This window comes from Argopecten irradians, chromosome 15 (genome assembly GCF_041381155.1).
Source record: "Argopecten irradians isolate NY chromosome 15, Ai_NY, whole genome shotgun sequence".
NCBI lineage: Eukaryota > Metazoa > Mollusca > Bivalvia > Pectinida > Pectinidae > Argopecten > Argopecten irradians.
This window is the reverse complement of record NC_091148.1, coordinates 15,696,566-15,723,820: the sequence shown is the minus strand read 5'-3', so window position 1 is coordinate 15,723,820 and position 27,255 is coordinate 15,696,566. Positions and strand designations below refer to the sequence as shown.

The 27,255-nt window shown below is 33.7% G+C and overlaps 1 protein-coding gene across 1 annotated transcript; it reads right to left on the bottom strand.

The window, feature by feature from the left end:
- Window positions 1-4,609: 4,609 nt before the first annotated feature.
- On the bottom strand, window positions 4,610-25,540 carry LOC138308620 (high choriolytic enzyme 2-like). The gene is made up of 9 exons (XM_069249662.1): window positions 25,418-25,540; window positions 14,962-15,405; window positions 12,680-12,743; window positions 11,582-11,690; window positions 11,085-11,185; window positions 8,413-8,545; window positions 7,851-7,935; window positions 6,605-6,814; window positions 4,610-5,679 (listed from the first exon to the last, which is right to left on the bottom strand). The coding sequence occupies exons 1-9, from the start codon at window positions 25,538-25,540 to the stop codon at window positions 5,494-5,496; spliced, it is 1,455 nt and encodes a 484-aa protein (XP_069105763.1). The 3' UTR covers window positions 4,610-5,493.
- Window positions 25,541-27,255: the final 1,715 nt, after the last annotated feature.

Below are 27,255 nucleotides of genomic sequence, written 5' to 3'. Positions count from 1 at the left end.
AATATACAGACGTCTCCCGTAGTGAAGTGTGACCTTCGTTGTATATGGACTTCTATTGTTGTGAAGTGTGACCTTAACAATATACAGACGTCTCCCGTTGTGAAGTGTCACCCTAACAATATACAGACGTCTCCTGTAGTGAAGTGAGAACTTCATAATATATAGACTTCTCTTATTGTGTAGTATGACCATAACAATATACTGACGTCTCCCGTTGTGAAGTGTGACCCTAACAATATACAGACGTCTCCCGTAGTGAAGTGTGACCTTCATAGTATATGGACTTTCTTGTTTTGTATTATGACCATATACAGACGTCTCCCGTTGTGAAGTGTTCACCTTATAGTATATGGACTTCTATTGTTGTTTAGTGTGACCCTAACAATATACTGACGTCTCCCGTAGTGAAGTGTGACCTTCATAGTATATGAACTTCTCTTGTTGTGTAGTGTGACTGTAACAATATACAGACGTCTCTCGTAGTGAAGTGTGACCCTAACAATATACAGACGTCTCCCGTAGTGAAGTGTGACTTTCATAGTATATGGACTCTGTTGTTGTGTAGTGTGACCTTGACAATATACAGACGTCTCCCGTAGTGAAGTGTGACCTTCATAGTATATGGACTTCTCTTTTTGTGTAGTGTGACCTTAACAATAAACAGACGTCTCCCGTAATGAAGTGTGACCTTCATTGTATATGGACTCTCTGAAGGTCACATCTCACTACGGGAGACGTCTGTATATTGTTAGGGTCACACTTCACTGCGGGAGTTATCTGTATATTGTTAGAGTCACACTTCACAACGGGAGACGTCTGTATATTGTTAGGGTCACACTATACAAAAAGAGAAGTCCATATACTATGAAGTTAACACTTCACTATGTGAGTTATCTGTGTATTGTTAAGGTCACACTACACAACAACAGAATCCATATACTATGAAAGTCACACTTCACTACGGGAGACGTCTGTATATTGTTAGGGTCACACTTCACTACGAGAGACGTCTGTATTTTGTTAGGGTCACACTAAACAACGAGAGAAGTCTATATACTATGAAGGTCACACTTCACTACGGGAGACGTCTGTATATTGTTAGGGTCACACTACACAACAAGAGAACTCCATATACTATGAAGGTCACACTTCACTACGGGAGACGTCTGTATATTGTTAAGGTCACACTAAACAACGAGAGAAGTCTATATACAATGAAGGTCACACTTCACTACGGGAGACGTCTGTATATTGTTAGGGTGACACTTCACAACGGGAGACGTCTGTATATTGTCAAGGTCACACTACACAACAAGAGAAGTCCATGTACTATGAAGGTCACACTTCACTACGGGAGACGTCTGTATATTGTTAGGGTCACACTTCACAACGGGAGACGTCAGTATATTGTTATGGTCATACTACACAATAAGAGAAGTCTATATATTATGAAGTTCTCACTTCACTACAGGAGACGTCTGTATATTGTTAGGTGACACTTCACAACGGGAGACGTCTGTATATTGTTAATGTCACACTTCACAACAAGAGAAGTCCATATACAACGAAGGTCACACTTCACTACGAGAGACGTCTGTATATTGTTAGGGTCATACTACACAACAAGAGAAGTCCATATACAATGAAGGTCACACTTCACTACGGGAGACGTCTGTATATTGTTAGGGTGACACTTCACAACGGGAGACGTCTGTATATTGTCAAGGTCACACTACACAACAAGAGAAGTCCATGTACTATGAAGGTCACACTTCACTACGGGAGACGTTTGTATATGTTTAGGGTCATACTTCACAACAAGAGAAGCCCAAATACTATGAAGGTCACAATTCACTACGGGAGACGTCTGTATATTGTTAGGGTCACACTACACAACATGAGAAGTCCATATACTATGAAGGTCATACTTCACTACGGGAGACGTCAGTATATTGTTAGGGTCACACTACACAACAAGAGAAGTCTCATTTCGTATAGTGTGACCCTAACGATATACAGACGTCTCCCGTTGGGAAGTGTGACCCTAACAATATACAGACGTCTCCCGTAGTGAAGTGTGACCTTCATAGTATATGGACTTCTCTTGTTGTGTAGTGTGACCCTAACAATATACAGACGTCTCCCGTTGTGAAGTGTGACCCTAACAATATACAGACGTCTCCCGTAGTGAAGTGTGACCTCCATAGTATATGGACTTCTCTTTTTGTGTAGTGTGACCCTAACAATATACAGACATCACCTGTAGTGAAGTGTGACCTTCATAGTATATGGACATCTCTTGTTATGTAGTGAGATCCTAACAATATACACTGTGGTAGTCAAACTGCCATATGTTTTGGGAAGACACTCACACTAGAAGGAGTTTGTGTACTGAAAGAATATATTTCGCATCAGGGTGGGTCTGTATGTTGTAGGTCACTTTCTAGTCACCACAAAACAAAGAACAGTTGCCAGGTACTGAGCGCGTGTTTTTTACCGACACGGTCTTATATGGCACTGGGTTTTAATAGGACATAGTGCTGGATAACAATCCAATGGTTCCTTACAAAGGTATTTAAATGATAATAATAATAATAATGAAACTCAAGACTTTGTCGCAAGACCTTCCTGCCTATATATGCAGATACTAAATATATACATTACCAATTTTTACAACCCAATTATTTCAATTGTATAAAGTAACGAAATAGCTGTCAATTGCTAATCGCTTATCGATGTTTTTCCCGGGCATTACGGCTTTCGATTGTGTGACATAACTAAATAGTATGCTAGACTAAATATCAATTACAACTGACATTTAATAATTTGTTAATATTTGCATTTTCGTTTCTATGTGTAGAAAGCAGAAAAATGCACAGTTTTATTATTCAAACCTGAAGCTGTGTAAAACTAGGTCACCGGTGTAAACAATGTCCGAATGTTTTATCACGCCAGTCAGAGGTCAACGTTTGTTCGAATATTTTCATTGAAAATTTGATAGTAGCTTCCTAGTTTCATTGCAGCAGAGCGAAAATGTAAATTCGTCGTTATGAGTTGTTTTCCGTTTAAATGAAGCTGATAAAATCCAATTTGCTGAACTATAATTAATTAAGGTACCAGATGATGAAACCTTCGATGTCTATTAATAGATAATGTATGTTCTATGTTTTTGTATTTCATAACCAATAGATTGCACTGAAAATGTTTTGTTGGAAATGGTGATTAATTACCCAGAAAATAAAGAAAACTTTTATTACCATTGATGTTATATTACAATGGCAATGCGATGTTTCTTTATAAATTGCTTTACTTTTGAATGTCGGTTATAAAGTATTGAAATAATGAATCAAATATATTGTTTCTCAATGTGCAAAACCCTCTCCTTTTTCTCATTTTGTTTGATTAAGGAATATGGTTTATATTTCTGTCAGGTGTCCTCGTTCATAAGTTAAGTAATATTAATGAAGTTGTGTGATGTTTTATAAAAATCGAATATCGATCTCAGTGTTATTGAAATGACATTTTGATTTAATATAATTTATGGAAGTGAATCATGAATGACTAATGAAGTGTCTGTCTTGAAGCGTCAAGATTGATAGCTCAAAGTTTTAAAATATTAGTTTATGTATACCATAATTTATACACAGAGGGCTCTTTTTAATAGTGGTATCTTTAATACTTGTATTTAAATATGTATGTATGCTAATATACATATAGGTCCTTTATATTAATGGCCGTAGTGATATATTATCACGAATTCCCTACCATTCGCATTCCAGAAGAAGCACTCGCCATTCTTTGGGATAGGTGGTTACCAAGGTTTTTCAAATAAATCTAGACAAATATAAAAGTCAAAGATTTCAGCGTCTTCTCCACAAAAAATAAGGGATCCGAATGCATGCTACAAGCATGCCAGGATAGAGGGCTTCTATTCAATATTCCTTCAATGTATTATATATCTTGATCTTAATTCTAAGGAACAATATTCAAACATGCCCAAGTTTTTACACTTCGCAATAGGTACAAATCCCAGAACTTATATTGAGACTGGCATTTAAATACTACGTTTGTTAAAATAAACGGCTTTGAAATACAATGCATCCATAGTCGTTGGAGTTTAACGATCAAGTCCTTTATAATAACTAACAGGCTCAGAGACGTAGAATGCTAGGATAAATAAGTACAAACTTTGTCTCTATCTCTATCACCTTATGACGGCCATTTGTATAGGTGTGGAGGATGTTTCTGAATGAAACATTTTCAAGCTTCCAAATCGTGGTAACCATATCTGTAGAACCACTTGGCATTTTTCCTCCAAGGCAAACTTTCCATTCCTGTAAACAAACTTTCTCTCGCGTATGATTTATTTACGCGATATTCGCAATCCAATTAAATTCGAATAGTTTCTCTCCGTGAATTAATATCTACATTAATTATATTGATAGGAATTAGCATCCGCAAATGTTTATCTTCGCGAACTTGTTTTGAAAATAAAATCGTGAATTTTTGTAGCTTCGATAGAAAACTACATTATGTGACAGTTACCATGGTATCACGGAAAGGGATGACTGAGTGTATTGGGATGCTACGTATATACTATATCTTTTCCTGTCCAATCCTGAATCGCCCTGTGATGGTGTGTTCGCTGTTTTTGTCGTTCAACCAACGTGTTCAATAGGCGATCAGGATAATCATGGTTTCAACGACAATATTTAAATCATGATAACTAATTTCTGTTCAAACTAAATTTACAGCATTCCCGATTTTCATAATTATTCCATTTTTTATAAACCACGTGCCTACTTTAGAGAATGTATATAAGAAATTAAAAAAATCACTAATTATATGATCAAGCTAATCATCTTTTGAGCAAGCCCAGAAAACCTTATTATTCAAAATCTGAAGAAAAAAACATATCCGCACACTGGAATGAGGTCTCCATGCATTATCCAACGAAAGTATCAGCTGATGGAACAAATAGATAAGATAAATTAAATTAATCAAAAAAAAAAAAAAAAATACTTTAATAGCCTAAATTGTAATTTTCGAATCGTGTTCGAACAATATGGTTATAATTTTACTAAATTAGATAAAAAGTAAATAATAGCCTTATTGTCTTTGCTTTTTTTCATATCAAGTAATTTTCTACAAATCCAAAAAATAGCACTTTTATAAATCTGACATTTGACTTTGACCGCACTGGGAAATATGCATCAAATGTACATATGTTACGTACATGTAGGTGATCCTTATCGCAATAAGACACATTTGTTTATCATAGCGCGTATGTTATTTCACTTGTTTATTTGTAAGCAATTTCCATGGGAAACAATTATTAACACTAGAAAAGGATGAATAGTGCATAGACATAGAAGTATGGAGTACTATATACAATAATAATTGTCCGTCAATTGTAAAAACCGAGTGATTCTGTAATGGTGATGAAACATCCTATTCGATATAAATTAAGTGGCGCATTCGATTTAAAGAGTTCTACTCAAATCGGTACGGGTACTGTGGACAGGTCGGACGCGCCGGCGGTTTTCGCGGACAGTTGTACATTTGACGAATCCGTGATTTATCTAGGGAACTCATAACTGAAGACCTCCCTATTCTCGCTATATTTCTCTTTACATTCCTCTTTGGTCGTATGGTAATTCTGCCATTCTGAGAAAATGCCTGGAATATTAAAAAAGAAAATGAAAATTAGATACGATAAAAGCCAAATGGAAACGAAACAGTTGTTTGTAAGATAAATGTATATGGAATAATTCTGTTGTGTTTGGTTACAATAAAATTGGAATTCTTGCCATTTTATAGTATTAATCACTGAATCATGCTGTCAAAACACATAATAAGCACGTCATGTGCAAATCTGAAGTATAGCAATGTTATAACCCTATTAGACAGGGTTTCGCGTTTAATTGAACAATCGAATTGACCAATCAAATTATCATATAAAGAATGCTTAGCATAGCATTAATTGGGTGAATAGCACATTGACAAAATCCCAAATTCTAAACAATTTCAAGTTTAAAAACACGGTGAGTGAGATACTCCATACATCATCATACTTAGATGGATCTTAAATGAGAACATGTTGCTTGAATCCCTTTAACCATGCTTAAACAGTTGATCCAAACTCGCATAAGGTAATAATACGATAACCAGACAGCTTCACGAACTAGTCAAATTGAGAACAGTGCATCGCAAAGGTCATAAAAACAAGAACATTTGTGATGCATGAGATGTATATATACCTTCCAATAAAGTGTAACTACCTGGTACTATGCCTACCGGAGTGAGGTTAGTGATATGTGTTTTAACCAGTTTTTTCTCAACACATCATCGATATTCCAGGGGTTACTATCACAGTATATATATCCACCCCTGGACTACATCATAGCAAAAACAGAAGGCAGTTCAGGAAAAAAAACACTTGTACAATCATGTCCCTCATATTAGTTAATTTTTATGTACATAGGAGGACCAGACTATCTGTCTCATCTCTCGTGGCACACAAAGCCTTCAGGTTTGCTTTACAGTGATATTAACCCATGGAGTATCGATGATGTTTCAACAAGGATAATTCTATTAATCTTACAGTTGGTCCGTAGTGCATGATGCTGAGGTAATCATAAGGCGTCTCCCTCTCTAAGGAGCTGTATCTGTTCCAGGGAATCCTGTTCAGATGGTACCAAAAGTATGGGGAGATGTTACTGTACAGGATCCGAACGTTGCTGTTCCTATTAGGGGCTGTGTGCTCGTGGTACAGGCCAAGGGCGTGAAGAAGTTGGTGGGTAAATATCCTTGTCTGTTGAAAAAACACATTTTATGACATTAACATTTGATAATTTCGGAAAATTATATAACGTAAGAAGTGATTTACCTTTCAAACATCCGTCATAAGAGGCAGGCTTCATATATAAAATGCTAGATTATTACACAAAGAAAGTGGTTCAAAAGTTAAATGCATAAAGAATTTGATGGATTGATATTTTTTTGTCTGTAAAAGGCCAAACGCGAATACTCTTAAACTAGATGATTACCGAGTGCGATTACATATTGCGTAATTCTTGTGTGAATGGAATTCGCAAAATTTAATTGCCGCGAAGACGTTACAAAATTAAACAATAACCAGTCAAACTTTAAAATGCGGAATAAAGTTGTCGTGAAAATCAGTTGTTTCACTGAAATCAACAATTTCGGAAAGGTGGAATTTTTTATTTATTTTCATTTTACAAAAAAATGTTTTATTCAAAATTACATTTTATGCAATGTATATTCCTTTCGTAGAAGACTTTCACACACTTTCCATTTACATCAAGCTTACATCTCTCTTTCTTTATTACAAACTAAACAATCACAATAAATAACCACACAACCTACCTACTTAATGTAACTACAGCCGTATTTTTTATACAAGAAAACAAAAATAAGAACAGGGCAGACAATCTTTATCGTAAAAAATAGAAGAGAAACAACTCTCTTCCACAGAAAATGCTTCCATAGAAATTTTAATTGGGAATATTGTACCCTTTCACACATCACTACACAAAATAGTCTGAAACCGGATTAATACATAGAGATGTGTTTTGATGGTAAAATGTTGTACAGTCAAAGATGTGTATGTACAACCAACAAAGCAAAAGAACAAGAAAATGTCTTTTACATAATCCCCATTGTTCATGGAACCAAGGTGGCAATGTAAATTAAGTTATTGTTATGCAACTGGTTTCACATAAAATGATTTTCGCTAAGCCAGGCTTTATTGTGATTGGTACCTTTAAAGTTGTTCAATATCATTAGTCATTCTATAGTTCCTACTATCGGATATGAATTGTACTTACTGTACGACACTTTGGTGCCATCAACAGGTCTTGGAATCGCTGATTTTTTGATCGTCGAATGTTTCGTCCAATGAATGATGCACATCTGAAAATATACGTTCACTTCATTATTTGATTTTCCTTTCTTTGTTATGCAAATATACAATATATTATTGTCGATTTCTTTAACATTACGCGATAATAAATTAATAATACGCACAGTTTAGCAACTAACGGATGCTATATGTTTATTTAATCTCTAACTATATCTAGACATAGGAAATAGCAACTAGAACTGCTTTAGAGAATTTTTTCTAATGTTGTTGTTTTGACATTTGAATTTAAATGACGTTAGACTATGGTTATCCATTTCCAATTGGGCGGACAAACAACATGTCTGCTTCAAACACTAGGGTTATTTTCTTATTATTTTTTTTTTGTATGTGACATGCAAGCTTTCCAGCTGTGAAACGGCAGTACTACACATATACTTGTCAAAAACTTAAAGTTATTCTAGAAAAATTAAAAAATTAAAAGGTAAATCCCATTTTCATCGTTAGAGTTACAATATCATCTTAAATACCTTCTTCTATTTCTGATCCTAATATGAGGCTCTCCTCGGGCCGCTTCTGCTCTTGTTATGATCCGGAAACACACACATGTATCACGTGATATCCGGTTCATGGCCGCTTGCATCTCTCTCTTTTGTCCACGAGCTTAAAAACAAAGGAATAAATGAATTACTTTTATTTTTACTTTTCATCTATTTAAGGTGGTTGTCTTACATACCCCGAAATTTTCTCGTAGTTCAAAATTCGTTACACTTGTTCTATTAAGTAAGCATGGATTTCTGTCACAGTTTCGAAGAAATTGAACCTGACGTTCTTTTTTTTGATTTGATTTTTCAAATTGCCATTTTTAAACATTTTTTTTTCATATTTGATGTACGTAAAAAATAGTATTCTGAAATGACGCTGTTATTAATGCTAGTATTTCTAAAACTAATAAAAAAATATTCATAACTTTAAACGGGATAATTTAAAAAAAAAAGTATTATTAACTTGTCAACATGTAATATTCGTTATTTCAGCTAGGTCCTCTTACAAGATCATAAATTTACGTATGATAAATGCCTCATCAAGATAAATGCATATGTAATTAAAACGGCAAATATGACTTTGATGTAAACTTAATATTTATACAGTTGGTTTGAAACAATAAAAAAACTTTACAAGTCATGACCTTGTTTCTTGTTTGAAAATCACCAATGTTTTGATTGAATATACCCTCAAGTACAGTGTAATCTGCATCTGGGTGGAAATTCTATAACTCGGAGTAATGGTAATTTTAAGGATCTGGTCCCAGTTGTTTAAAATGTGATTACACTAATCTTAGTTTAACCATTATTCTCAATTCATGATGTAATCATTGTTTCGACAATATTCTGCTATTTTGTATGAGTACTTTTTATTATTTCTTTCAATTCTGTACCCGTTCGAAAACATAGGTGAAAATGTAATTACAGAAAATTCGAATTGAAAATTTGTTACTAAGCTATTTACCGTTAAAACAACTGGGATATGATACTGATACTCATTCTATTTCACAGGACATTCACTTATAGGCAGATTACCATATTCACGTATTTTTATCCCCATGTATGTTGTATATACCGACTTAAAACAGTATGTGTGGGACAAAATGAGGTGTTGATTTTTCTGTTTTGTTTTTATTTTCCAATTCGTCGACTGAACTTTCTTTTGAGATAATGTTAAAACTGAAGAAAAGGCATTATTATGCACCTTTACAAACCGAAATATGGGTTATTTGTGCTCTAGAATATGTTGCTAAATTATGACATGATCAAACGAATACAACATGAACTATATATTCATAGTGTAGAATTTAAGTGGTGTCAAAGGCACCATGAAAATTACATAAATACACAGTTATAGTAATTTAATAAAGTATAAAACATATCCGCATTTTCTAATCATGAAATCACAAAAAAAGTCTTCAAAACTGTTTCAAAACAGTAAGGATGTTCTACTTACAGTATTGAAAAAATTGTAGTGGTGGCCATAATTTATGCTGTAGCATGTCTTGCTATGATAGTTTTTGTGATATTGGTTTTTGTAAATATCCTATATTGCCGTGTGTCTTGATTATATTGTGTACATGAGGAATAAGAATGAAGGTCAGGTAACATTTCGAGCATTCTCGATATTCCAGGGGTTACTATCACTGTTGTTATATCCACCCCTGGACTATAACGTAGCAAAACTGAAGGCAACAGAACACACATGCAATTCGGTTCTTTGTTCTTCAACAAAAGAATATAATAACGGTATATCATATGTCTTTAAAGTTGGTCGTTAAACAAAGCCTTTTACTGGGCTATAATTGGTCAGGGTTTTTTTCCCAAAACTGCCTTCAGTTTGACTATGACATAGCCCAAACATAATTTCTAGGGTACATTTCCGGAACAGTATTCCTTTAGTTGTTTACAACCTTAGTAATTTGTTTGAAATTGCATTATAATTTTTTTGCTCCAAAATCATTTTCCATAATTTCGCTAAGCCTTACTACCAGTAGCTTTGTACATCAATCTAATAGTGACCTCAGCATGTCCCTAAGGTTAGCTAACCAGCGTATTGCCTACGAAATCTTCGGTGTGGTTGATTCTCTCGGAAGTATAAACAAAATATAGAAATCCCGAATGTTCCGATACTAGGCTAGAGGTCATGCAGAGGTGACCCCGAACTGGGCATTGTTAGATCTTTTATTGGAGCGTAACGTAGAGCATCATAGTGGAGAGAAACTATTAAGTCTAATTTTTATTAGATCGTTCTATATATCAACATATTTTCGTGTGCGACTAAATTTCGCGCATTCTTCTGGTTATCAGGCATCGCTAAATCATTTACAGCGAAAATTATATAACCATAGATCGCAAAAAAAAATGAACTCGCCATTAAACGTTCAAGGAGAGAAATTACATAGGCATTATAACTGATGCCAATTTTTTTTTTATTTTTTTTTTTTATTTTTTTTTTTTTTTATTTTAAGATTTTTTTTAATTGAAATTGAATTTGCAGTGTATGTTCATTTTGTTTTGGAATGAAATGACAGACGTCGTTTGACATAAAAAAAACCGTGAATTTAAATCAATAAGAAAAATAGCTTGTTTTACAGTATATCTTTCCATGATATTATCATTACCAGTTATAAGCGCTTTTAATTGGTAATACTTACTGAATCCGCCACTTGAGATCCGAATAGGCACAATACCTTTCGGCCATAGAGTGATGGAGCTCGGGTTAAATTCGGGTCTTCTGCTATCCTTCTGTCCCCGTCTGAAAAGGAATATTTATTGCTTATCTTCATACACATCAAACATTATATTGTCAACGAACAAACCAGTCGTCCCACTGTCTTCTACTAAGACATATGCATGCACGCACAGTAGCTATCGACCTATCATTCATTACATCGCCAAATAAAATTTATCAAAATGACGCCATACAATTACTGTAAGCGTAATATTTTAGCGGATCTCTGATTTTAGTGTACAAAATACTGCTCTAAGATTCGACATCGCTAAATGTGTTTTCTGTACATTGTTTTGTTACCATATTGGCGACTTCGCAAATTCATTGGTGCATTAACCAGTTCAATATCGATTTTGCGCTAGGACGTGATTAAGTTAAAATCTATAAGATAGGTAGTGGGCCTTTAAGAGGGTAACTTACAGATCATTTTGGATGCTATGTAGTTGGCTGATTCTCCAGATCATGTCACCTTCCATTATTAGCGAGTCCTTTGGTGCTGCTATAGTAGGCGAATTGAATATCTCGTCACCTAAAACATACCAACATTAAACACATCATTTTTAGTAGATTATCTTAAAGTAATATTGCTGAGTGAATTTGCGACCAGAATTTTGGTCCTATTTATATTCCTGCTGTCAGATGTTCCGAATATCTTTTCATTATGCATAATGAGAACATATTCAACACAATTTGCACTAAGAATAGGGCCGAAATGCGGGTTGCAAATTCACTCTGCAATTTTTTTTTGACAAGTTAATTTAATTTGAAAAAATATTGTGATATTATGATTAATAGCCCATATGCTAAAACACCGTGTAATGCTTGTGCAGCCTCGGTATCTTAAATTTAGATAATTAAGTTGACAATTACATTCATAGCCCTCATTATCACGAATAATACATGTACATGTGGAAATTGATAACAATCGAAAAATATCGTACAACCAGTTATTTACAATTCTCAAAATGTTTTCGCAATTTTTGATAAAAATGAGAAAATGGAAATTTAGTCTTTGATCTAATTTTCGAAATCTACATCCCGCAAAACTATTCCCCCGCCAAACTCTCACCCCGCGAAACTTTCATCTCGCGAAACTATCATCCCGTGAAATTGTCACCCTGCGAAACTATCACCCCGCGAAACAAGAGGACTATACGAGATTGCTTTAAATCTAAAAGTCCCTTAAATGAAAAAAACAAATTGTTTTGTATTCCATTAACATACAGTGTAACACTTCCCGAATATGACGACCTTACTATCCTTGTAATTAAAGTGTCCTAATACGTAAACTCTACCCCACCACCTCTAAGTTGCGAGCTCGAGACTCTCGTCGATCTGTAGCTCGGTACTGACAAAACATATTTTCCTCCGGGTACTACTGCTTTCTTTTAATCTCTTAACCCGCGAACGTTCCTATATATCCGAGATGGTCGAATACGTGTAAAACAAAATTAATACAAGTCCCGGTTTTATAACAATGGTTATCAGATGATAAATTACTTGAATAACAAAACATACTGATAGCATCAGCCATTTCCCGGTCAATTGACATGGGCCCTCCTCCTACTCTGGAAGCTTGCAGCTGGAATGAAATATGAAGGTGACAGCTATAAATTACCTGATCTCAAAAATGTCCTTAAGCCAATGAATCTCGATTTTTCCCACAAAAACAAACGAAAAAAAACAGTAGAAAAAAGAAAAAAAACACCTCTAGACACAAAAACTGTTAATTTGTCAATTTCTGCTTTTCAGAATTATTTGTACATTTTTGCTGTAATTCACATGTCTGCTGTGTCTCAACTACACAGTGCCTAGATATTTTCTAAGTAAATCTTAAGTTCGTGCTTTAAATTTGATGAATTTGGGGGTCAATAGGGACACAAATCATACTAAGCCCTTTGTGAATATTTTGAAGTGATGTAAGTTTTGTATCTAAAAAATGAACCCTATTATCAACCTGTTCGACACGTTAAACTTAATAATGATACACTATAGATAAACTGTTCCATATGTAATATTTTATTTTTAATGAGATGTATTCTTACATAATAAGCTACATTTTTAGAATAATGCATATTTAAAACTAGCTATTAAGTATGCAGCCATTTAAATGTCAAGGAGACATCAACGGTATTTAATTTTTCAATCATGTATGAATTAAATTAATTATGTATAAAAATAATATTTATAACTCTTGCGTTGCATAACAAAACACCCGGAAACAGTGAGTAACCTCTGAAATATTTTTTCGTTATTCTTTTTCTGTATCAATGGAAATGAAACCTTAAGTGTCATGGCGAGTTGACCTTCTATAAATCACTGTGGTAGTATTCATTCTTGTCTACAGGTATCTATCATACCACGATACAAAGTCACACTCGGTTAAATATCAAAGGGAAAGTGTAGTTTAAATAGATATCATATAAATATCTTTTCATTATATAGTAAATGATTTCCGAAATTTTATTGCTATTGTTTAATTGAATTATAGGACCGTTAAATCAATTTGCCTATTCTACATTTAGATTATTGAATACAAAATAAGACCATATTTCATTATGTCTGTCATGTCCCCATCATTCAATTAACCGCGTTCTCATAACATGTATAACGTACTGTAAACCATTTCTTATTCGCGAGAACCAAATTTTTGCTTGATTTTCCAAAATAGCTCAAACGCGAATATGTTTTTAGTGAATACCGTATTGCAGGTTATTTACGCGGGTCCCAATTTTCGCATTTTAAAATTAAAACGAGAAAGTTCAATTTTATCGGTTTTTAATTTTCGTAATATTTCGTTAAATAGCTCAAACGCGAAAATATGTATTTTTTTTTTTATTTTCGCAATCTCGAATTCAATCAAAATCGGTTTTGAATTTTTGCAATCTGTCGTTCATGGTCTATATGGCTTGCTCATTTCTATATATTTTGCGGATCAAATTTTCGCAATCATATCGACCCCTTGATCGCGAATTTTTATATTTGCAAATATGTTGAAAAAAATCAATGACGCGAAATTTCGTCTTTGCATCTTACAGCTCCCTTGCGAGTAGGTATCGATTGTAACGTCATTATTTTGTGAACGCAATTCATGTCGTTTTCACCGAAACGTATGACGTTGCGCTCGCAAACACATGACGTCACAATTAATACAGATCAGATAACTCTGTATTATGCAAATACAGAATGCTGTAAACGCGAATATAAAGTGATTTAGTGTAATTTTATGAATATACAGTTAAGGAATGCTCTCCAATATATTTTATACTCGTGAAATGATAAATTTTCACGAAGGTTTGTTTTTATGATCAACAGATCAATCAATCAATCAATATTTTATTTTAGTGTAACGCATTGTAAAAAATAAACAGTCGCTGATAAAATATATGCACATGTAATTTTTGAAGAAATAATTAGATCTATATCCTTTTTTTAATAAGTTTAAATAGAAATTCAACGTATTGGTCTAAATTATCACAAACATTAACCTTATCTGCCAGCTGAATCCATTTTCATGAACGTTACTTAAATTTAAGGAATCCCTTAACTAAAAAATCTCCATTTTCCCCATAGGAAAACATTACGATTTTTAAGTAAGGCTCATTTACTTAAAATTTTCCCTTGACTTATGTAATGCTTTTCTATGGGGAAATTTAAGTTAAGGAGTTCCTTAAAGTTAAAGAATGTTTATTAAAATGGGCTATGATGTCCTTACACATAATAGTACTAGAAGTGATTACAGCAAAATTCACATCACTAAAATAAGACAATAAATATATGGAAGCGAAAAAAAAATGTACCAATTCATCCAGTCCCAGATCCGTTTCGCCCTTGATAGTTTGTTGAACTGCCGCGTTGCCACGTCCACTTTGTCCAATACCAGCAATAATATCGCCTTCTCCGCTGCGGACGGTCTGCCATCGGCTTCCTGAAAGAGACTGCACCCGCTGGTCCTGGACCGGTGCCTGCATAGCCATTAAAGCTGCTCCTGATCCTACGGAACCATGGACTGTCATTCCTAGACCACTATGGGGCTGCATGTGTAGAGTTTTTCCATTTTGTACGGTCCTATGGACTGTCGTCACGTGCGTTATGCGCGTGTGCGGTACCACGGAGAAATGAACCGTCGCTATGGCACGCGGTGCAGCGACCTGGAATAGCCTGCTCACTGGTGAGTGAAGGTAAACGGTTCCATACACAGAGCCACAGACCAGAAACAACAGTCCGATACACAAACGGCCTCCCTATGATAGAGATATAGATTAAAAATATACAACAACATGAAAACCAAGTTTAGTGATCAGCAAAATAAAAATTAAAGAGTCACTACCTTTCTGAAATGACTTTTAATAACTGATAATTGTAGAGTGGCGAAATTTATTAACTCAACGTTAATACTGGACTTATCATCACATTCTGAAGAATTTAATTAAAATAAATCATATGTTATTTGTCATAATGCTAGTCGTGTTAGTTTCTACGCCGCCGTCCTAACTACCACGCGTTAGTTGAAGATGAAAAGTAAATATTCACTGATAATAAGATTACTCACGGGATTTCGAATTCATTTGGTGTTGTAGCATCGATATCCAGTTTTTTAGGTTATCATTGGGTTGTTTTTTTTTAGAAATTTTGAATTTTTATTTCGGAAAGGTAGTAGGCCTTTTAAAGGCAAGGAATTTTCGACACGACAAGCTAACGATACAATTTGTAAAAATATCACACTTAAAAGGAAACATAATCTGTTTAGATACACTTGACTAAGCGTCTCTATACTAAACACCTACTAAATATACAATTATATATATCTGTTGTAAAAACGTCTACCAAAATCAAACTGTTTAAACCTAAAATATTTTGTGCTAAAAATACGTAATATCATAAAAAATTGTAATATATTGAACAGTCAAAATTTATAATTTCCAGCCATAATTCAAAATATTTTCAAATGAATATGTTGATTTCTTGACCAAAAATTTGATCTTTCACAAATATCAAGTCAAACTGTTTGTATCATGCTCCTTTAAAGGTATATACCTTAACGGAAACGTTTTTCAGTTTTAAAATGTAACTGTAAAAATTGTCATAATTTTGACGCCACAATCGTTATTGACGTACCGCAAATATCTTTGAACATCACTTATCGAACAATTAGAAATAGATAACATAAATATCAATTTCTGTAATACATGTCGTCCTATGTTTTCCTAATTACTTTACAGTAGTTTCGTAATGCGGCAAAACAGCGAAAGTTAACATATATTGTAAATGTGGATAAATTCGCGAGTGGTTAATTTCGCGATTTGTATGTTTAAAACTTCCCCGCTGTGTGTTAGAGTTAGATACCACGTATACAGTATTTGCACTAGGATGATCCTGCATGTTAGACGCTATAACGTCATCTAACGCCACGAATATAGATGCTCTGTCGTTATAAGTGTTATCAATAAACCTTTATATTTCTTATCTGAAAACGTAGTGGAGCTTTCAACAATAATGAACTTGGCATTGTATTCTACATTGTTTATTATCACATCTAACAACAATATGAAGGTGTTTTAGTGTAGTACACCCGGAAATTTGGTTCCCTTATACAAGATGACAGTTATATCATTAGCTATGTGGATGTCTTTGAGTTCACAATGTTTAATTGTAACACAAAGATAAATTCGTATTTAATTGTGATTACCTAATCCATAAAGTCTCAGCATTAAATTCCAATGTTTGATTTTTAGAAGGTGACATCTGCTTTAATTAGTTTGAAAAGATATATTAAGAGAGAATTTTGAACGTAACTTGATATAATGATTTATTCGATATGCAGTATAAAAGTGATTGTGATTATGAAATCATTCCATTCAATCATACACATCAAGTGGTAGACGATTTCATTTCCTGTTCAGTTCCACAAGAATTCTTTAAAGAAAAATCACATCAAAGGTTTCATAGATTAACTACAAAATTCTTTTTTCTTATGCGAATTATAATGAGAATTTTTGTTCATTAATAAATCAAAATTATAAAATTAGGCAAGCCAAAAGACAATGCGAAAAACACCAGGAAAAGACAAGCATCCTGAATAGCATTATTACGATTTTCAATATTTTTCACGACAGTCGTTTTCTTCATTCTTAATTACTATCCCCATTATCATTCGTTTTTAATCACATAACAAATACTAACAATCTGTAATACAGTACTGAAATGTATGTAGAATTAAAGAGGTTTTAATGTGTAGCTTTCAGAATATCGGTATAAACTATTCAATAATTACTTAAAATATTTTCAATACCATGATGACCGATCAAAATTCTACGATCACAGAAATGTACCTTCACATACTTTTAAGTGATAATGACAGAATCATTCCACCATTCATTTTTAGAAATACTATGATGACAAACAATGTCACCACAGACTTTTCAAAATACCACGATTACAAAAATATACCACCAAACATCCTTAAAAATACCACGATGATAGAAATATACAATCGTTCACTATTTTTATATATTATGTCAACATAACTACAACTATGACAGAAATATGTCACCACATATTTTCAAAAATACCACGATAAAAAATATATGCCACCAAACTCTTTTCAAAATAGCATGATGGCAGAAATATGCCACCATATAATTTTGAAATCATCGAGATGACAGAAATATATCACCACACACTTTTTAAGATACGATCATAAAAGTACCACGAAGAAAGCATTATGCTACCATCCACTGATTAGATACCACGATGGCAAATGTTCCACGATGACAGAAATGCATCACAGTGCATTTTTTATCGGACAAGGAAGTAATTACAACCGTGTGGACAAAAATTGTCAAATTTTCGAGGCGATCTGCTCTTTATCAAGATACACAAAAGGAACACTATTCCATTATATGATACGAACAGTAATACTGGACAATGGAAGTAGACAAATATTAAGAGTGCCTTTTTTCAAACACCAAAATGACAGAAATATGCCACCGTTCAGTTTTTTAAGTACCACGACGCCACTATACACTCTACAGTTCCCAACTCACCATTGTGCTGTACTGTACAGCGGTCCTGTAACCTGTATGGCTGACTGCTACTCTCCGAACAAGCTAGACAGTAGCCCAAACGCATCAATACTACTGTTATATATCCATGTCATCCCATTTATATTCATCAGTGTGTTTAATGGTGATGAGTATGTCATTGATCTGGTGTCACAGCCAGCATTGTTAAGTGTCGTCATAGACAATCAAGTTTTAATTATATTCTCTCTTTACTCCACCACTGATCAATCTCCCCCTACATCACATGGCATCACACGTTATATAACAGTAGGATCCACGTCAATCAAAGTTAGCTTGTTTGAAATTACATAATGAGGAAATCCAAAAAAGAAAACCTTGTGTATTTAAGTGCCCATATAAAACGCTGCATTTAAAAAAAAAATCAAGTTATTAAAGTTCATGTGAACGATTGAGACTTTTTACAGTTGACAATCGTTTACATGAATTTAATAACTTGAAAGTCTTTTTTTGGAATGGGGCGTTTTTGATAGGCACTTAAATACACAAGATTTTCTTTTTTGGACGCAGGGGAAGATTGATAGGTCGTGGAGTAAAAAGAGAAAATTAGAAAATAAAAAATAAGGTTTTTTGGAATGTTTCGTTCGTTATTGTCAAAATGATCCCCTAGTTCCCTTATCTAGATAACAAGCATATTTTTATTATCGATTTTAACGATAACGATTTAGCTGTGTATTGACAGCGTTCGATGTATTTTTCGAATCTGTAACTATATCTCCCCCGCCTTTAAAATATTTAAACCAATATAATCAAAACAAACATAATTATATCAGTATCAGTGTAGTGAATATATAGCACTCCGTAATTCAGGTATTTCATTGACAGGAACTTAATGACATCCCGCGTAAGATATGAAATATAATTAGACAATTAAATCAAATCACTGTTGAGTGAGATAATATTCTGAGGAGGCAAAGAAAACCCCGAAAATTAATCGCTTATTAATCGTTTTAAATCACAGATATAATAGAGCCATTTGACTAAAAATCGCGACATTACTATTCGGGAAATGATTCCACTTGGCATTTATCTTATGTTATAAATGATAATATTAATATCACAATTACATACAGGTTATTCATTGTTTCTTCAGTTGTTTAATACCATCTCGTGAGGTGGAAACTTTGATATTTTTCACGAGTGCGTTGCACATGAAATATTACTGGTATTCATCAAGAAAGAAGGAATATTTTATTTATTTTATTTGTTTTCTCGCTGCCATTTACAGAAGACTATCATTGCTGGTTCCGCCAAAGGTTATTCCGCGATTGCATTTTGCAGAGTTATTTCCCCTTGCGATTATTACGTCGCATTTTTGTGAGCATAACGTCATGTTTCTACACAAAAATATGACGTCATTTTTGTGCACAAGCTAATGACATAAAATCAAAATGATATTTTGTCAATGCTGAATTCTGATTGGTCAAAAGCAAGTAAAATATCAAAAGTGATATTTTCACTCCAGTGAAAAAATTACACTCCAGTGAAAATATCACTTATATTTTAACAATAAAAAACCTTTATTTCACTTTAAAACCGTTTTACTAGATTTTGAGTGTATACTCATTTTATGGTTCTCAGTATCATACTGTGATTGTGTCGCTTCCTTTGGCGTTAAGACATCCCAGGCGCTTCATCCCAGGCCATTATCCTGAGTAAAAATTGGCAATGAAGCATTGTTATGAAACAATGTTATTTTATTCTAACATTTTTTTCATTAAACGTAATATATTTTCTGAAACTAGACTATATTAGAGGATACCGTTTGTACTCATAAATCCCTTTCAAAATTATTTGTTTATAAAGTTGTGAAGGTATTTGCTTATGATATGATTTTCGAAAATCATACCATAACCGAGCAGGTGATGCATTCGACTTTGAACAAAAAACAACGCATATATCAAACTGGCTAATGACAAATGCTTCCGACTGTCAAATTATGAACACACGCACGTATATATATAAATGGAATATAAGGCGGAATGTGAATTGAATGACACTAATTAGATGCATTCCGCATCCATATAAACCTTCTCAGTCCTATATAAAAACATAATAAAAAATTTCGAATTCTTTCCTGGTCAAATACAATAATAGACAGGTTGCCTTACATTGACATGTCTTTGGAGATATCATTCACATCATGTGCTGCGTTCTAATAAAAACGGTTTTAATCTGCACTATAACAATGTATATAGCCTATAACACATTAAATCGTCATTTCATATTAAATTTAGCTTCACATTGGATCATCATTAACTAGGTTCTCTAAAGTCGGTCATATAAAATTCAAGCAGGTTCGTTGGTATAGGTTGCCGAATCTTTTGATGAAAGTAGTCCGGAGCATCTAAAAAAATGACCGGCTGACGCCAAGTACCACTCACATAAATATCGCGCCCCAGTATCGAAGTTCAGTATCAAATTAGGCATCACAAAGTTTCAAACCATTTATTTAGTGATTAAATTGTTGAAAATCAAATATCGAGTACATATACTACATAATAGGTAAGATAGTTATATATTTATCATTGCAGCCGTAGTTGCTATGGTAACCATTCTATATATGCAAACATTATAAAATTTTTGAAGTGTATTCAATATTGACCGTTTTGTATTTTGGTAAGGTTTTACTAGAGACCATAAAGCGCATACATATTTCTCCTGAAGATGTATTGGAGGTATACATATATTCAGAAGAGGTCTTTAATTTGTTCAATATTACTTTCTATTGTTTCTTAGTGAAAGACAATAAAAAAACATGCCAAAATGATAAAATATTAAAATTTAGTTAACTTATTCATACTTATACATGGTTACCATGGCAACTTCAAGTTGCAAAATTAGAAAATATTTATTACAATTAAATCAGGGATGTACTAATTGTGTCAAATGCAGCAATTTTGTTTATTGATTCTTAGTTTTTAAAAACCAATTCAATTTCGGGCCAAAAAGAGCCCAAACCATACATAGTCCTTAATATGATATTTTGATTTAAAATTGCTACATCTATTTTGTTTGCACGTGAATGTAATGGTGTGTGTGAGTATTTGTAATTATGTAATATGGATATATGACCTGATTTGTTACTTCCTCTTTGCTTTGATGTTACATAATTCTTCATTTTAAATTATGTGTAAATATTAACCGAATATCCACCTAAGGAAATAATTATAGCCTTGCCTGTTATTAGATCCTTATGACTTAATATCTGGTCAATACATTTTGAAAAAAAACGAAAACTACAGTATATTAAAGTACATTGACACACATTAAATGTGACATATATTTGAACAGATAAGCAAAAGTTAGTACTAATTCATGACAGGTGAATAATAGATATAACCTTGGTAGCATCATCTTCGATACTTCAGGAGCTACTATGACTGTCGTAATATCTACCCTTGGACTATCTCATAGTGAAACTCCTGAACAGCCTTCAGTTTAACTATGAGATTGTCCGGGGGTGGATATGATGTCAGTGATAGTAACTCCTGCAATATCGAGGATACGGTAGCATATTATGGAATCCAACTTTTTTCACGGCGATTTAATTTCGCGTATTCGTGTCTAACGATTTTTTTTTCATGCTTAATTTCGTGATTTAGACTCATTTGATTCTACTTTACGTATCGCTCTTTACTAATCGCACACGGTAATTAGCTTGTTTACAGCGAACAGGTGGAAATATTTTTTGTTAAAGACCTAAATATAAAAATCTTTCTTTGCGGTTCATTTACAGTACTCTCAGTTTTTATTGTATTATATCTCCATAACTTAAAAAATATTCAAATTAATCCTTATACTTCAATTTACTAAATCATAAGGCCATTATTTCAATTAATCAGAAGAGACGTTATTTTTTCCTTTATGGGCTGACAAAGTAATTTTGTAAGCCAATGCAAAAGCCAGTTTCAAGCAAATAAAATAAAATAAATATAAAGATATCACATTATTGAAAGAATATTACAATGAAAAATTTATAATTGAAGTGGCAAATTACGAATGATATTATCAGTTGTGATGGAACTCTTGTTACATCCTACATTATGACCTAAGAGGTATGATACTTCGTGTCAAAGCATTAGTGCATAGCTAGTCCTATTGAATTATTATCATTGTATTTATTTCCTGTTCTCTTGCCCTGCCTCTGGGCTTATCGAAGTGTTTTACAAGATAAAACAAATATACACAATACGGCAATAAACATTACTTATATCAAAACGAATATACGTACCCGGCCTACCATACCTTTCTAAAGACGACACAATTATCTGCATAAAGTCTTTTGAGCTTCAATATTGCAGCTATATTTATATGTATGATCTGTTGGTCCCTTTGAATGAAATTAAGAGGAATAGCTTATATACATATGATTGTCAAAACAAATCTACAGCTATACGCATTTTTTCTCTGGCCCTTTAACACGGTTAAGAGAAATAGCTGAAATACATCGCTAGAGGTTTGTTAAAAGTAATGGATTAGTGTAAGCAATTTCAGTATCATCTCGCGTGACTCTCGCGGGACATGGAATAATAAATGAGTCCACGTCACAGTGTCCAGTTACCTTGGTATAAAGTAGTTGGCGTGTTGGGCAGGGCAAATCCGAACACATGCTAACTTGGTTCTTTTCGTCACGAGAGTAAAAGGCACTGAAATCAACGATGTAAAACGTTATCTTGATAGGAGTGTCATTTTTGTAATGTAAAATTTATGAAAGAGGTACAACGACCCTTTCATATAACAAGTTTTATCAATTTTATAGTGCGTAGCCACGAATGTAAGATTGTATTTAAGCACATAACACGTGTCTATGGAAATACATCGTTTATATATAATCATAAGAAAGGCGAAATCAAGCTCGAATTTAGGCGTTTCGTCTACCGAGATAATCATGCGACGTCATATTTTGATTATAACGTCATAATAGTAGTATTGCATGTGTGTCTTATTGTTTTAATTATATGTATGACATGACCGTATGATATGACCAAATGGATCAGTGATTTGATACATGGCTTTTTGTTAAAAATGTGCGTGTCAGACGTAAATATCTTAAAGATGCTCCATATACAATATGTGTAGTTGTCAAATAGATGATACAATTAAAAAATGGGTCCATTTTTCTGTCACGGCTCTATACTAGTATTGATGTTTTAGTACAATTTTCACATCAATATTCCTTCGGCTGTATAACTTGACCTGATATCAATTGCAATGAATTAATCATTTCACGAAACCAACTAAATTATATGTAGTATTTCTCAGTTAAGTACCCTAAAACAACATTTGTATGCTTAAACATGAGCGGTTACTATATCACTATTTAAATATTTGATTTTAAGTTACATGTTTGAATATCTAAACGAAATAACGCGCCTATAAAATACTTAAACCACTCACTAAAGTCATAAATAAAATAAATAACTTCTTTTAATTACTGTTTTAATTTAATTGATTGGTTTTGTACATTTTGGATTTTATTTCGACCTCTCCCAAAACAAATATCTATCTTTGACTTCCATTCCGAGACAAGTCGTACAGTTTTTACACTTTAAACATCTGTGTACTGAAGGTGAATCAACCAGTGCCGCAGATATCATCGAACATCGATCATGGAACTACATTTCGAAGACAACTTTTTCGACTTTTGTGTACTTATTTTGCCTTGTCATTTGTCTGATGAAGGTGACAAGGTAACATCGGTCCTTAAACAGTTACTGAATGTTTTTGCAAAATAATAACATAAAACATACTGTCCAAACCAACGAAACTGGATAGGAAAAAGAAAGTAATGAAAATATTAAATGCCTACATGAACAGTGTGCTATAAAGCCACTGCATAGGTTGAAGATGACGAAACATAAATATTGCAGTTATTAAACATTTGATTCGATAAAAACGTGGAATTCCACAAAATGAGTTTTCGATTTAAAAGAAAAAACAAAAAACATTTGCATGCTTGGAAACTATACGAGACAGATTAATGAACATATGAAATGTTATTCTAATGATAAGAAATATACGATATAATTACGAGTAGTAAACTGTAGTCTGCATGAAAATTCGTCAGAATCGCCTTTGGCAATGAAATAAAATGTAAAAGAGTTCTTATCCAGTCATGAGGCGCTTACTAATGTAACCTAAAGAATATTTGTCCAGAATCTTTCGTGCTTCCGATATCGTATTTAGCTGTTTTGGCAATTTTCTGCAATGGAAAAAGCCAATATTATGCAGCTGTTTCGTAACATAACGCAATTTAAATAACAATATCCATTCATATTAACTCAATAATCTACATCTACTACATTCAGCGAACTTCTCAACAAGAAACTTGTTTTTTTTTTTAGCTGAACGATACATATTATGCAATGGTTACCAGATAATTAAGTAAAATTAATTAGTGACACCTTTCTAGCATATATTCTGTATCATAAACATTAAAGCTGACTATTATCACAAAATGTCTAATATCTAATTACTTTTAGCATACTTCGAAAATAACTTTATTGCATGCTGCATAATCAATGTCTTTTGTGTTGTATAAAAAACAGAAGTCTGCCTCTTATCCGACCTGCGTAGGCTATCAGTATAGGTAACCGTGACCTTGAAAAATCCTTCAATATTATATTCCTTGCAAAAACGTTAAGTGATCATTGAGAGCGGGTATGCAGTATGCACCTTACTACATTGTACACCAATTACATCACACGTGCTCCAATGTTAGCCGCTAAATCTAGGGTTTTTGGGTTATTTCGTACGGCGAAAATGAGACTAGTCTATTGCTAAAAGTAAATATGTAAATAAGTATTTAAACGAAGGTTAATAGGTACAATAAAACTTTGTTGACATTGGCGTACTGTGACGGCTTGCAGCGAAGATATATGGTAAGCGTGACAACTTCAATTTATTTGTTGATTTTCCTTTACTTCATAGAAACATCCAAGCTTTCCCGGTGTACACTAATTCCGCTTCAATGTTTCTCCGATTTCTAGGACTATTCCTATGTTTTCCATTAATATGTCCACTGCTAATGGACAAATAACAGAGCAAAAGTAAACGATATAAGCGAGACATGCTTACTTTTGATAACCCTAAATTCCGCATGTTCTCCATTCCATTCCTTCTAAATGCTTTACTTTCCTTAGCGTCTTCCTTGCACCGTATCGTATTTTACCTTGAGTAGAGATTTTGTCTGTGATCTGGATTCTTTCTTCTGGCTTGGACACGCCCAGAACACTCCGTTTTTGCATATTACAGAGTTACCTCTCTTGAGGGTAGGTATCCATTGTGACGTCATTATTTTGTTGGCGCATTTCACACTCCGAAAAAATATAACGTAACGCTCGCAAAACACATGACTTCACAATCAATACCTATCCACACGGGCAGATAACTCTGCAAATACATAATGCTGCATCTCACTCATCTAGTCTAATCCCAATACAGATTCTAGGGGTATCGACACTATTGTTCCAAAACAATAAGAATTGATAGTAAATCACAAAATTGTGTATAGAAGTATGAACGTATATGTAAGATCCACCCTATGTATGTTTATAGTATGTGTATTCTAAAATCTTTGCAAAAATAAAATAAATAGAAAAATAATGCAGTCTAGTTGTGTTGTTAATAGGACAGTGAAATATGACCAGTTAGAGCTGTTACAATCAGACACAGTTTGCAGACAGAACAATAAACGAAGGTCATGAGGTCAATCGCCTTATGTGACTTCTGACTTACAGGTCAAATACATAAAACCAGAAACAAGACCAGGACAACACGCAGACGACACCATGTTATAATGATAATCAGAACGAAGACTAAACTTCATCAGGGGGATAGGAATACAGACTCGTGATCTTACAGGCTTCATTTGTGGTAATCACTGAAATTAGTATTCGTTTCACGGCGTGGTTTTGTATCGGGTTTCATGAATGATGAACTGTTGCAGACAGCACTTTCAAATTATAGATGTGGTGAAACAAATTCCTTAAGAAATAAGTTGGATTGTGTACTTTAGTGTTATCTCAACTACAAGGGTTATTAAAGATGTGCCAGATAAAGATTATGAAGGAAAACCGCCAATGCAACTCGAGAAAAACCACCCACCATTAACAGGCAACTGCAATATTTGGGAGTCGAACTCGCGATCTAGAAGTGGAGGGCTTGTAGTATTAAGTCGAGACATCTTTACCAATCAGCCACCACGGCCACTTGAGAAATGAACGGATGTCAATATCTACGAATAATGTTAATCCGATTAAAAATAGCATAATCAACTTTAAATTTATTATTATGAATCGTGGCACATGAACGAATCAAGGACTGTGATTAGTGTTACGGCCCTTTGACGTTTAAACCGTCATATCAAGCATGATACAACCTACTTGGTGCATGTTAACGCTGCTTGCAGATTTGTTTTTCAAAGTGCGTCGAACCTGCATAATATTTATGAACGCTTTGAAATAATTTTTCCCTAAGTACGTTATTTTTTGAAAGTGGGTTGTGAGAGAGGTGTATCGTATTATCGATTCAATAAAAGAAAATTATATTTAAGATGTATTAGTACACCTTTAATTCTTTATAAAGGGCAACATGTTCAGAGCAGTAACTAGATTAACCGGATACCGTATAAGTCATTTCAGCAGGTCGATGTTTTCGCAATGTAAACTGAAAACAACTTTTAGGGTAATATGATTCAACCATTTTTCAATATTTCTCTTATCAAATTTCCGCGAAATCGAGAGCATATCTTGTCAGTCAAAATAACCGGCTATGCAGTTGTTACAAATTATTCATTCCGACTTTAAATGCCTAAACAGGCCTGTACCAGTAAAAGGGCATTGTGCGTGTCATGTAAGTCAGACATTTCAACATGTCGGCTTGTGAGAGGTAGGGCAAGATATCAAGTCAATCTTTATTCATGAGCTTACACAAAGAAATGTCGATCAGATGTTTTTAAATCAAACGCAGAATACATTCTATCTGTTAAAACAAACCAAGTAGCTGTGC